Here is a 14,212-nt window from a genome sequence, read left to right as displayed (position 1 = left end):
CTGTCTGTCTAACTATCTATCTATCAGCCCGTCTGTCTGTCTGTCTGTCTATCAGCCTGTCTGTCTGTCTGTCTGTCTGTCCATCTGCCCGTCTATCTATCTATCTATCTATCTATCTATCTATCTATCTATCTATCTATCTATCTATCTATCTATCTATCTATCTATCTATCTATCTATCTATCTATCTATCTATCTATCTATCAGCTCGTCTGTTTGTCTGTCTGTCTGTCTATCAGCCTGTCTGTCTGTCTATCAGCACATCTGTCTGTCTGTCTGTCTGTCTATCTATCTATCAGCCCGTCTGTTTGTCTGTCTGTCTATCAGCCTGCCTGTCTGTCTGTCTGTCTATCAGCCCATCTGTCTGTCCATCTGCCCGTCTGTCTCTATCTATCTATCTATCTATCTATCTATCTATCTATCTATCTATCTATCTATCTATCTATCTATCTATCTATCTATCTATCTATCTATCTATCTATCAGCCCATCTGTTTGTCTGTCTGTCTGTCTGTCTATCAGCCTGTCTGTCTGTCTGTCTATCAGCACATCTGTCTGTCTGTCCATCTGCCCGTCTGTCTCTATCTATCTATCCATCTGCCCGTCTGTCTGTCCATCTGCCCGTCTGTCTCTATCTATCTATCTATCTATCTATCTATCTATCTATCTATCTATCTATCTATCTATCTATCTATCTATCTATCTATCTATCAGCCCATCTGTCTGTCTGTCTGTCTGTCTGTCTGTCTATCAGACTGTCTGTCTGTCTGTCTGTCTATCAGCACATCTGTCTGTCTGTCCATCTGCCCATCTGTCTGTCCATCTGCCCGTCTGTCTCTATCTATCTATCCATCTGCCCGTCTGTCTGTCCATCTGCCCGTCTGTCTCTATCTATCTATCTATCTATCTATCTATCTATCTATCTATCTATCTATCTATCAGCCCGTCTGTTTGTCTGTCTGTCAGCCCGTCTGTCTGTCCATCTGCCCATCTGTCTCTATCTATCTATCTATCTATCTATCTATCTATCTATCTATCTATCTATCTATCTATCTATCTATCTATCTATCTATCTATCTATCTATCTATCTATCTATCAGCCCGTCTGTTTGTCTGTCTGTCAGCCCGTCTGTCTGTCTGTCTGTCTGTCTATCAGCCCATCTGTCTGTCTGTCTATCAGCACATCTGTCTGTCTGTCCATCTGCCCATCTATCTATCTATCTATCTATCTATCTATCTATCTATCTATCTATCTATCTATCTATCTATCTATCTATCTATCTATCTATCTATCTATCTATCAGCCCGTCTGTTTGTCTGTCTGTCTGTCTATCAGCCCGTCTGTCTGTCTATCTATCTATCAGCCCGTCTGTTTGTCTGTCTGTCTATCAGCCCATCTGTCTGTCTATCCATCTATCCATCTATCAGCCCGTCTGTCTGTCTATCTGCTGTCTGTCTGTCCATCTGCCCGTCCGTCTATCTGCCTGTCTGTCTGTCTGTCCATCTGCCCGTCTGTCTGTCCATCTGCCCGTCTGTCTGTATCTATCTATCCATCTGCCCGTCTGTCTGTCCATCTGCCCGTCTGTCTCTATCTATCTATCTATCTATCTATCTATCTATCTATCTGTCAGCCCGTCTGTTTGTCTGTCTGTCAGCCCGTCTGTCTGTCTGTCTGTCTATCAGCCCATCTGTCTGTCTGTCTATCAGCACATCTGTCTGTCTGTCTATCAGCCCGTCTGTCTGTCCATCTGCCCATCTGTCTCTATCTATCTATCTATCTATCTATCTATCTATCTATCTATCTATCTATCTATCTATCTATCTATCTATCTATCTATCTATCTATCAGCCCGTCTGTTTGTCTGTCTGTCTGTCAGCCCGTCTGTCTGTCTGTCTATCAGCCCGTCTGTCTGTCTATCTATCAGCCCATCTGTTTGTCTGTCTGTCTATCAGCCCATCTGTCTGTCTATCCATCTATCAGCCCGTCTGTCTGTCTATCTGCTGTCTGTCTGTCCATCTGCCCGTCCGTCTATCTGCCTGTCTGTCTGTCTGTCTGCCCATCTGCCCGTCTGTCCATTTGTCTGCCCATCTGCCCGTCTGTCTGTCTATCTGCCCGTCCGTCCGTCTGTGTGTCTGTCTCTATGTCCATCTATCTACCTTACCGTCTGTCTGTCTATGTATCTACCTATCTAGCTGTTCATCTATCCACATGGCCATCTGTTTGTTTGTCAGTCTGTCTGTCTATCTATCTGTCTATCTATACATATATCTATCTGTTCATCTGTACCTGTCAGTCTATCTATCTGATCGTCCATCCTTCCAGCTCACATTCTTTCTGTAGTCATGATCTAAGCAGTGTTTATCATAAAACATACAGTGGACATGTTACACTTATGTTATGAATAAGTTCATAGCATACTTCTGATTATGCTCAGCCCTGAATGAAACCCAACAGCTGTGCCTGCAAACTTTCCAAAGTCTCCTCTTTCAGGCTTTATGTGGGGCAGCCAGTTCTCTCTATTAAGCGTCCTTGACTTGTTTGTGCCTCGAGCGCTATTCTTGCCACTTTGAAAACAATGTCAGATCCCAGCGCATTAGAGTTGAGCGTCAGTTGGCAGGGTCTGTGTGTTTGTGGCCTCTTCTGCTACGCTACTAATTGGATGGTTGCACACACAGGTGCTGTTTCAGAACAGACGCCTGTACCTCCTCAGCCTTCTGTGAAGTTCTTTTCTCCCCTCAAAAATAGTGCATAAAATGGACCAGCATGGAGGAGATAAAACAGAAAGCACTAGGGATCAGGGAAATTAGGGTACTAGACAATCAAATGGTGTCTCTCTCTCTCTCATAAGACATGTCCTTGTGACAATCAAAAGGCCTGAACGACATTTTACAAACAGACTTGTCTACCTCATTCACTTGTTTGATGATAGCACCACCTAGTGTTAACAATATGACATGGCCACAAAGAGACAAAACCAATCTGAAGAGTAATTAAATATTGACTATATTGACAATATTGTCTGATTTGTCTTTTTAAGCTGTTTATGTATTTAATTTACTTTTCAGCCAGTAAGTTGGCACATCCTTAACATGGCACAACTCAAATCCAGAATTTATTATGCATAATACAAATATGTATTATATTATTAATAAAACAATAAAGTGATTAAAAAATACAAATAAAAAAGACAAAAATATAAATATATAAACATAAAATATAATCTAAAAATATAATCAATGTAAATGTTTGTTTTGGGGTTTTCTTCTTTTTCAAAACATGAAAAATACTGACCCAAACTAGGCCAATCACACACCTTTTCCCACTGTAATATACAGTAATTTACAAAAAAAAGTTAAAATATATTTTATCTATTTGGCATTGTTGTATTTTTGTTGTTGTTGTTGTTGTTGTTTTATTTTTTTTAATCCAAACAAAAATGGTGAGTGTTTGTTTTTGCACATAAATGGATTAAAATACACATTATTAATGCCATGCAGCTTTGTTACGCACAACTTCAAATGATATCTGAAAACTGAGACATGCCCTCCAAAAGTTTGGAAACGCCCTAGAAAAGTGGGGTTTTGGACAATACTGGCATAAATCCTTTTTAATATGTGATAATTTTGCACTGATAAGGGACAACACAAACTACAAAAACATATTTTATTACATAAACAGTTTATACATAGAAAAAACATAAATTTTCGATTCATCAAAATATCCACCATTAGCAGCTATCTGACCTAAACTGGGTTCTAATTGGTTCATTGTATTCTAAACTTAATTGGCAATCAATTGTTTAAGCTGTTAAGGTGTGCTGACCCAAAAATCTTTCACAAACCTGGGCCAAGTTTAAACCAGTAACCAGGCATCACAGCTGGCAAAGGGGCATGTCTGACTTTGACATGTATATATTGCCATTATTATGTAATCAAAATGAAAATTATTATTGCTGGTCTTCAATTATAATGTCAAGTTACTTTAATGTATTTGCACCAAAAAATGATAAGAATTTATGCGGATATCGTCCAAAACCACACTTTGCCAGGGGCATTTCCAAACTTTTGAAGCACAGTGTAGCAGACACTTTTATCCAAAGTTACGTGAAGTTCACTTTCCCTAGCGTAGCATGTTGTTGGAAACCATTTTGGTTACCTGCTCAGGTCCTTAATAACTCAATCACACATAAATAATATTAAAGATAAACAAAAAGGGAAGAGTACACAAAACCAAAGTTAAAATGTGAACAATGGTGATGGTGGTTTTATAAATAATCCTCATAATACACTAACACATGCAAGACGCTGTAAAGCCTTGATTTGACTCAGAACATAAAATCATTGAGTTCTTTCCTCCCAGCTAACACTCTCCTGAGGTGTCCCAATTCTGGCATCACAATCAATTTCTACACACAGCACGATTAAACACAGGGAAATAGTTTATATTAAATCCACTTTGCATGGACTTCCGAAGGATGGACGGAGGACTTGCGTTCGAACTGATCCGGTAAAACCAATGCCATCATTACAGATTGTATTGAAATCCACTGCCGCTTCAATATATATATTTGAAATATTAATCAACTTTTATGACTTCTTCGATGTATGTTAAAGCATTTATTTTCCTTTTCATCTTCAAACACTAGAGAATAATGATGTATATTATCTGCACCTCTCACTGAGAGAAAAGTACAACTTATCAATATGTTTTGAGAAATATTCCTGTTTACAGTTAAAGCTCGGGCCAACTTCAACCTTGAAGAAGCTGTGAATCATGTGTATCTGTGTATGTGCACTACGTGTTTTGTGCAGGTCCCGTATTGGTAATGATGACAACTGGCACTCTGCTTGAGACCTGCAGACGCATTTTCATGATTTACAGGACATCCTGTGCCTAAGTTCAGGGTCCGATCGTCAGCATCGTGATGGATGGAGATACGCTTCTGACTATCTGTCCATGTGTGGAAGATTACTAATTTTGTCCATTTTTCTTAGCCAATCAGAATCGTTTAACCTAAGTAATGACGTATTTAGTAGACTCTGTTAGAGTATAATTACTGTGGAAATGTGAATGTACGCAGAGCGGCCTACGAACTCCTTGTGAGACTTGAAGCTGGCTTCTGCTGATGAAACTGCAAATTACTCTTCAATAAAATTTCTTCAATTTATTTTTTTTAAACTCTGACTCCGGGCCTTCATTCATTGTATCTGGTCTTTTGGGTCTTTAACTGTAAAATTCCCCTACAGTATCACTGTGTATCAAGTGCTGAGGAAGATCCGGAGCTGAAATTTGGATATGGTAATGGTCATTTGATTTCCAACACGTGCATTAAATCATAGACCAATCACAACAGACTGGGTCATGTGACCAAACAGAGCAGAGTGTACTAATTACAACAGACTGAGACGCGGTCTGACTAATCAGAGCACACTTCAATACCAAGACGGTACTGAAATTTTAAAAATGTGATGCTTTGAGTGCTGTTGAGCGGATTCATAAACACCTCTGATTGGCCATTGAGTTCAGATATGTCTGTAAACGGCTACAATGATCAACGCACAGGAGCGTTTAAAAGCACACAGAAATGTTTTGAAAGCGGGAGCATTTGAAAGCAGGTGGACTTGTCTGCCATACGTCCATGCTATGTCTGTGCTATATGTCCTGCTTTCAAACGCTCCCGTGTGTATCTGTGTAAGCACTCATTGAAGAGCGTCATTGATGTCTATTTACAAAATGTTTTTGAAGCAGCCGATGAGTGCGTGAACACAATGGCCAATCAGAGGTGTTTACAGATCTGCTCAACAGCGCTCAAAGCTTCACTTTTTTTAAATTTCAGTACCAACTTGGTATCGAAGTTGGTACTATTGACAACACTAGAGCAGAGTAGACCAATCACAACAGACTGGGAGCCCGTTCTTCGTACGTCGCTAACTCGGTTAGCTGGATTTTATTGTTGAATATGGCATGATCTTGGATTGTTCGGTTCTTCGACGCTCATCCTGGACTTGCTGCCATAGCAACAGGTCCGTAAGCTTAAACCTGCTCGTGAGCAGGCTTATTTCATGTAAACAGGATTAGATACATCTTTTTAAGTGGAATTGATATTTAAAATCTGTCCAAGCTACTGCTAGTTTATTTCAAGAGTCTACTTATCCAGGGACAATAATTTAAAATAAGAATTTACAAATTAATTTGAAAGTATTATAATATTGTGTGTAGTATATCAATAATATAGCCAGTTTTACTCATTAAAAGATTTATTTGTGATGGAATAATTGCTTTACAATTGTACTGGAGTCTTACAGACATGATGTACAGTTATTCTGAGCCGTGCATTAATTTTAATGTTGACGCTATTATGGCGCAGGAGATGCAGATAACTTGATATTGACTTTAATTCATTTTTAATTCAAACTTTAATTAATGCCGTGATGTAACAAATCTGCTTCAAAGATAAAATTAAATGAATTGCGAATTACAACATTGAAATAAAAATGTAATAACTGTACAAATGCTCATGAATGTAAATAATTGGGAATCATGTAGAAAAATAAAAAAACAGTGCACATTTAATTTATCTATTATAACATTTATGTTGTTCTGTCATTTTGTTCGCTTGGCTGTTTCATTAAAAGGTCCAGAAATTTGTCAAATTGTAGTCCAACCCACAAATTCGTTTGAAGAAACAAATTAACCAGAGTTCAGTTATCACGATTAGAAGATCTAGCATCTGTCAAACCATCTTAGATGTATTAAGCGAGGTACAAAGAACGGACCCCAGGCCTTCTGACCAATCACAACAGAGTAGACCAATCACAACAGACGGGACCTTCTGACCAATCAGAGCAGAGTAGACCAATCACAACATCCTTTATCGAACCTCCAAAACAAAATTAGGAACCTTTAAAATCTAAATAAAAATTTTAAAAACCTTTAAGGGTTTAGCTGTTAAAAGTGATGTTTAACTTAGCCAGCAATACAAATTAGTATGTTTAGTTCGTAAGGAGAAGAAATAAACTGTTCTCACCAAATGCCTCTGGCTGCTTTGCTCTGGAAAAGTGGGTGATGATCTGAACCTAGAACCCGTAAAACAAATTATCAGCAAATTGTTAATATGCTGAAATGAACTGCTTCACTAACGTACAGCTTATAATTGCACATTAAAAGTTTTACAATTAAACTTTGCAGGAACATTAACTGTCTGCTTTATTAAAAAGGCAGAAAGTACTGTAGTGGTACCATAATAGACTAACTGTATCAGATGATAACAACATGGTACTTTGATATACACTGCAGTTCAAAAATTTGGGGTTAGTAAGTTTTTTCATTATTGTTATTATTATTATTTTGAAATAAATCTCTTATGCTCACCAATGCTGTATTTATTTGATAAAAAAAATAGTAAAACAGTAATATTGTGGAATTTTATTACAATTTACAATAAATGTTCTCAATTTTAAAATTTAAAATTTAATCATTCCTGTGTTCTAAGCTGGATTTTCAGCATCATTACTCCAGTCTTCAGTGTCCCATGATCCTTCGGAACTCATTCTAATATGCTGATTTGATCCACAAGAAACATTTCTGATTATCAATGTTGAAAACGATGTTGAAAATATGAAATATTTTTTTTTAAATATTATAGATGATTTTAATGTCACTTTTGATCACTTTAATGCATACTAGCTGAATAAAAGTGTTAATTTCTTTAAAAAGAATTTCACTGTCTCCAAACTTTTAAATGGTAGTTATTATAATTATTACCACAATTACAAATAACCAGGTTTTCCATAACAATGTAACACGTCCAAAAAAAATTGTGTTACATTTTTGTTTGTATTTCATTCCAAATGCTGGAATATCCGGTTAAAACGAATGCATAAATGGTAGAAAGTGTGTAAATGAGTCTTATGGTAGTGAATATGACAGAAGATCATACCGGGGTCTGGAGCATCAGGCTGGAGAGCAGGGAAATCATTTTCAAACATGAATGTGCTGTCATACTCAGGATTCACCTGAAATAAAATGGAGGAAATATCACATGACTGGTGTAGCCTGGTGTAGATGAGGTTTGTTCTTCCTCAGGTAGACATATTGGAGCAGACAGTCTGCTTCAAGGCAAATTAATATCTCAATGAAGTAACAATATCAAATAGTGCCAAAGAGTTCAAGAGTGCATGTTCAACATCTTGTCCGAATGTAAAGCAGCCTGGCAACAGTCTTTATTTTAATTAATCATTAAATAATAATATCCAGGAATGAGAGAGTCAGCCAAGAACATTTGTCAAGCTTAAGACAGTGTTGATAAAAGAGTGCCACTGAATATTCATTAGCATATAACTCACACGAGCCGAAGGAGAGATAGCATGAAACGTACATTCAAGGAAAGGATATCAACGTTTGTTTCTGCTTAGTCAGAGAACACTGCAGACACATAATTTTCCACAGACAAGATGGTTTCATCTGGGTTTGTAAAAAAAACAAAAAACACCCATAATGCTCCAGGCTGTGCCAGAGGTGTCAAGAGTTTAAAACTATAAACTCATGAATTTTTAAACTACTGTAAATGGACCGTTTTCCTACAATCTGATATTTAATGGAAATAGTACATGTAAATGAATTGGAAATGGCACTGCAGTGATGCAGCACAAAAATGGAGAATATGTAAACACCTCCATTCTGTACTTCAGGTTTATCTCACTTCATGCAATGAGCTTTTTAGGGATCCCTGAGGCAGACACCTCAGCAATATTCAGTCCAAAAGCAAGAACTACAGAAAATATGGCTAGAACAAGAACTTGATCTACATGAAAAACATGTAAAGCAAATGATAAAACACAAATAAGTCTCATTAATAGCCTTCATGCTTTGAAATAAGAAATAAAAAGTGTAACATAAATCCCTATCAGCTGGAGAAATGGGATGAAACTAAACCAGGGGAGAGGTTCAGTCGCCTACCTCTCCATTAGCTCTCACACTGCCAGGACAGAGAGGGTTATTAGGGTCATGTCGTGGGATGTTGTCCTCAGACGGTTTCTCCACCTGTCCTTTCCACGGACGCTTCATTCGATGGGCCGAGACCAGAACCCATGAGTCCCGCAGAGGATTGTACCTTAAATGCTGGTGCTCTGAAAGAAACATCAAGATGCAAAAATAATTTGAGTTAGGGTCAACTCACCAGGAGTAAAAAATACCTTACATAACTTGTTTAAAATGTTATTCTAGCAAATATTTTTTGAATCATGCTTACTTGTGCATTATTTACAGCTGTTTCTGCGTTTGCTCTGCAGAAACAGCATATACTGGTTAAGGAAGGTTTTGAAGCTGGTATGCCGGTTTGAACTGGTTTATGCTGGTCAAGTGCTGGTCCTGTGCTGGTCCTGGACCAGCATAAGACCAGCATAAACCAGCTCAAACCAGCATACCAGCTTCAAAACCTACCTTAACCAGCATATGGGTCCTGTTTTTTTCAGCAAGGTGATTTGACTTAAAATGTAACAGGCCGGACTTTGCAACTTATATGTTAAAAATCATCTTTTGAACTAGTTATATTTGGTGATTCGCTGTAACTACTTCGCAAAGTGTTTCTAAATCACTTTGAGAGGACAATTTGACAGTTTTAGTAAAGCATAAAACATACATTTCTAAACAATCGTTATCACCTAGTTTAAAACACTGTGATAAACAGTAGTATTTAACTAAAATGTATTTTATTTCAAAATGATTCGGAAAATTCCGCAAATACTTTAGAAGCTATTCCCAATTGGTGAATCAGTTTCAAACGGCTCATTGAAATAAACCGTCCGACTGAATCGATTCTATAAAATGATTCGGACGTCCCACCGCTAAATCACATGATCAGCTTCACAGCCAGCCATCACGTGACACACCTAGCAAGTGTACTATTTTCAGTGAATTCAAAAGACAGGAGTAAGAAACCAAGAAGTGGTCATTGCATTACATTAAATATAATTGTCTGTGAATCATGCAAAGGTCAGAAAAAATGTGCATATGTGTCGATATGTAAAAACCTTACCTTTAGGATCAAACATGGGTTTACTGATACTGTCCATCTTAATATTTACTGACATAAAATTTCCCTGTGGATACGTAATCTAGCCGATCACCCGTTATGGGTTTTAAACATAAATTCAATGATCGTTTCTTGTTAGAGTTTTAAGTTTTCAGCTGATCCTCCTCCTAACTATCCTGAAGTGAACAAGGTTGCGCACATAAAACGCAGTATATAGCTTTTAAAGATGAATAAACCGAACAATGTTTCCTCGTTTAAAGGTTTCTCGAGAACATAAATAATACGAAAAACATAACTAGGTTCATTAATTCGATATATTTCACTATATTAAAAAGGGGTGCTGATGTATTTTGCGTATTTTGCGTATTTTGGTGGCATATTGATAATAATGATGCACCTTCGCGTCGATTTCTTCCTTGTTGAGCCCTGTGCGATTTCATTGGATTAGAACTAGCCGTTTGTGGCAGCTGATTGGTTGTCACAGATGTTACGTCACCTCACGTCAGCGACCGTCACCTTTCATGTATGCCATGCTGTTTGTCTGAATGAAGTCTGTTTAATGTCTTTTGTAATCTCAGAGAGCTTTTTACTTTTAAACTATTGTTTGTGGTCGGGTTACGATGTCTTTAATAAGAAATATTCTAAAGATGGTGGTGGTTCTTGGTGTTCTGGTGTTGACAGTTCAGTTTATAAGATACTGGATGGCAAATAAGCAATATGTCTTTACAAAAGAAGATGTTGCCAAGTTAGCTAAACAGTATGCAGGTGAGTAAACACGTATATCCCGTTTCTATTCTGAAGTTAACGTTACATCTGTTGCTAAGATATTGCAATAATTGTTCTCTGTTGCAATAGTAATGTTGCGAATGTTGTAATGCATATGTAGAGCTAATAGCTCTATGGGTTACACCTTGCTACAGAGAACAAGTATTGCAATATCCTATTTATATTTACTTATGTTACCAAGAGCAAAATATTTTAAACAGCTCTATGCAACTTTGAAGTGTGTGTGTGTGTGTGTGTGTGTGTGTGTGTGTGTGTGTGTGTGTGTGTATACAAATAAATAAATAAATAAATAAATAAATAAATAAATTTTATATATATATATATATATATAATGTTTTGTTTTTTGCTGTTGGTAAGCAAAGTTTAATATCATGATGGGTTGACCTATTAAGACTGATATTGCTTGATTTCAAACACAATAATTGACATCAGTGTCAAGTTCTTTCTCTTTTACTTTATGTACCTGACACTTCCTTTCAAGTTGGCTGGAAAGAAAGATGCGATAGTGTTTTCTTCCTTATTGTGATGTATATCCAAGTGAAACGGCTTCTCAGACAAGAACAAAAGTAGGACGGGGCTTGATTTTGGCTAAATGGGAATTGATTGGATGGTTGTGGTTTGCTATTGGTGGATCTCATGTGAGTGACAGGTTGTCCCGCCCTCACGCCAATAAACACGTCATCAGAAGAGATGTCACTGCAAGACAGTGTTGCCAACTCTTTTAAATTTAAAGTAGCTAAAACTGGTAGCTAAATGTCACTAGATGACATCATAATGGCAAATTCATTGATCTATACATGAATAGAGATCATCGGGCAAAATAAGAATCTAGATAAGGTTTGTCCAAGAAGTTGCTAGATTTGTCCCTAAACTTTTGAAAAAAGCCTCAAAAGGGATGGGGAAGTCACTAAATCTAGTGACAAAATCCCTAAATTGGCAACACTGCTGCAAGAGGGAGAGGAATTTATTTGATAAAAGATTACAAGGCACATGAAATTAAAATAATAATAATAATGTGTATGGATAAATCATTTATAATAAATAATGCAACATTACATAAAAAAAATAAAAAAAAACATTGTCCATTTTGATTTTATGGTGACTTTTACTTGCCTGATAGATATTTAAAACAAAAAAGATGTATAAAGTGCCTGTCTTTGTGTGTCGTAGGCCAGGATCACGAGCAAGCCTTCTCTAAAGTAGTGGTGGAACTGCGTAAGAGATATCCGGGACACATCCTGCCTGATGAGGACCTGCAGTGGGTGTTTGTGAATGCCGGAGGGTGGATGGGCTCCATGTGTCTCCTGCACGCTTCTCTAACAGAGTATGTGCTGCTCTTCGGGACAGCAGTGGATACGGGTGGACATTCAGGTAAGTAGAGAAGATCTCCACCAGTGTTGGGAGTTACTCATTACAAGTAACAAAAGTTACATAATCAGATTACTTTTTTCAAGTAACAAGTAAAGTAAATTTTACATCAAAATATGTTGTTATATAGAGTTACTTAAATAAGAGTTACTTTTGCAAATAGGAAAAAGTCACTTGCGTTTCTATTTATTGACTGACAGCTCTCCTGTCCCCATTTTGAGAGAAATCGGGAGTAAGTGCAGAGATGTCGTGTGCTCTGAGTGAACATGATGGTTATTGTAGATCTAGACTAAATGTGAACAGGCATTTACTCATCTCAGAAAACAGAAGTCACAAAAAACAGATTCAGTATTCCTCAAAATAAAAACCGTGAAATGCAAACCTGCAATAATTAAATGTTAAAGGGTTAGTTCACCCAAAAAAATGAAAATTCTGTCACTAATTACTCACACTCATGTCATTCCAAACTTTTCGTTCATCTTCGGAACACAAACGAAGATCTTTTTGATGAAATCTGAGAGATTTCTGTCCTTCCATAGACAGCCTATGCAATTGAAACTTTGACTCTTCAAAATGTTCATAAAGAGATCATAAAACTAATCCATATTAATTGAGTGGTTTAGTCCACATTTTCTTAAGAGACTCGATCACTTTATATGATGAACAGATTGAATTTAGGCTTTTATTCACATTTAAACATTGATCAACAAACATAAACAGATGCTCAACCGAACCTAAATGATATGTGAGTACAAACCTCATGGTTTTATTCTCTTCTTATATATATATATATATATATATATATATATATATATATATATATATATATATATATATATATATATATATATATATATATATATATATATATATATATTACTATCATAGGTGTTTTCCTACAGTAAATGTCACATTGACACCGATGTTTTGCCACATTAGGACTTCTTGAATTTTCACTCATGTTTCATATTTGTATCTTCTTCAGGCCGTTACTGGGCAGAAATATCAGACACTATCATTTCTGGAACGTTCAGGCAATGGAAAGAAGGAACGACTAAAAGCGAGACTTACTATCCAGGTATGACTCATCATCAGCACACGCTCTGAGCTAACAGTGATCTCACATCTTACCCATAAAGCTTCATTTTGTTTGTAATGGCAGGTGACACTATAGTGCATGCGGTGGGAGAGGCGACCTCAGTGCAGTGGGGCGCAGGGACGTGGATGGTGGAATACGGCCGCGGATTCATTCCTTCCACGCTGGGATTTGCTTTGGCCGACACAGTCTTCAGCACCCAGGACTTTCTGACACTATTTTATACTGTACGTGTTTACGTGAAGGGTATGATCCTGGAGGCGAGCACTTTTCTAACTGATACTGGTGTCCTTTGAAAATCACACTACGCTGTATGTCCCGTCCCTTTCGTTATTCGGATAATTGATCACAACGTCAGGTGATTCATTTATAAATGGAGAACAGATGACATGTTGAATAGGATGTATGGAAAGAAAGCACTTAATGTAATTATTTTCCAACAATGAAAGTTTTATTTTCCATACTGTACAAAGAGTTTATCAAATGTCTTTTCTAAAACATATTGTTGGTCCCCCCCCCAAAAAAAATGTGTGTGTGTGGTCCAGTGTCTGTGTTTGAACATGGCAAGATGTTTTAGCAGCTCAATACTGTCCAGAAACGGTTATAACGAGGTATAGACAAAAATTAAAAGATAGTTTTCTCTATTTCAATGTCACACTCTTTGCACCTTTAATATAATGTGAATATTAATTGCTGCTTTATTTTTCATAAGATATATGTACTGTTTAAAACTGATGTACTGTATCTATGTCCAGCCTGCAGTCTCTCCAGAATAAAACCATCAATTAATATTCTTAAGTCTTGTATTTATTTGTGACATTGCAAAACAAATACGCTCATATTTCACAATTTTTATGTTAAGAGGGAGGAATTACTTTTCCATATGTTAAAGTTTTATTTTCTGTACTGTACAAACAAAGAAGATTAGA

At 37.0% G+C, this 14,212-nt stretch overlaps 2 protein-coding genes across 3 annotated transcripts in view; one reads left to right on the top strand and one right to left on the bottom strand.

Annotated features, from left to right (window-relative positions):
• The window catches only part of galt (galactose-1-phosphate uridylyltransferase), a 162,631-nt gene extending 152,193 nt beyond the window's left edge, over positions 1 to 10,438 (bottom strand). Inside the window, exons 1-4 of one of the 2 annotated variants that reach the window (XM_048175271.1) lie at positions 10,037 to 10,438; positions 8,959 to 9,128; positions 7,940 to 8,015; positions 7,028 to 7,076 (exon numbers count right to left, since the gene is read on the bottom strand). In XM_048175271.1, the coding sequence (XP_048031228.1) occupies positions 7,028 to 7,076; positions 7,940 to 8,015; positions 8,959 to 9,128; positions 10,037 to 10,091 (350 nt within the window). In that variant the 5' untranslated portion in view covers positions 10,092 to 10,438. Of the gene's footprint in view, positions 1 to 7,027; positions 7,077 to 7,939; positions 8,016 to 8,958; positions 9,129 to 9,250; positions 9,348 to 10,036 lie in introns of those variants that run through there. The other variant, XM_048175278.1, reaches the window with a different exon arrangement.
• An 86-nt stretch (positions 10,439 to 10,524) lies between these two features.
• On the top strand, positions 10,525 to 14,081 carry sigmar1 (sigma non-opioid intracellular receptor 1). Its single transcript, XM_048175283.1, has 4 exons — positions 10,525 to 10,798; positions 11,990 to 12,190; positions 13,173 to 13,265; positions 13,350 to 14,081. Exons 1-4 carry the CDS (start codon positions 10,654 to 10,656, stop codon positions 13,577 to 13,579), a joined length of 669 nt encoding a protein of 222 aa, XP_048031240.1. The 5' UTR covers positions 10,525 to 10,653; the 3' UTR covers positions 13,580 to 14,081.
• Positions 14,082 to 14,212: the final 131 nt, after the last annotated feature.

The sequence above is a fragment of the Megalobrama amblycephala genome, linkage group LG2 (genome assembly GCF_018812025.1).
Source record: "Megalobrama amblycephala isolate DHTTF-2021 linkage group LG2, ASM1881202v1, whole genome shotgun sequence".
NCBI lineage: Eukaryota > Metazoa > Chordata > Actinopteri > Cypriniformes > Xenocyprididae > Megalobrama > Megalobrama amblycephala.
This window is presented reverse-complemented; position numbering and strand designations above follow the sequence as displayed.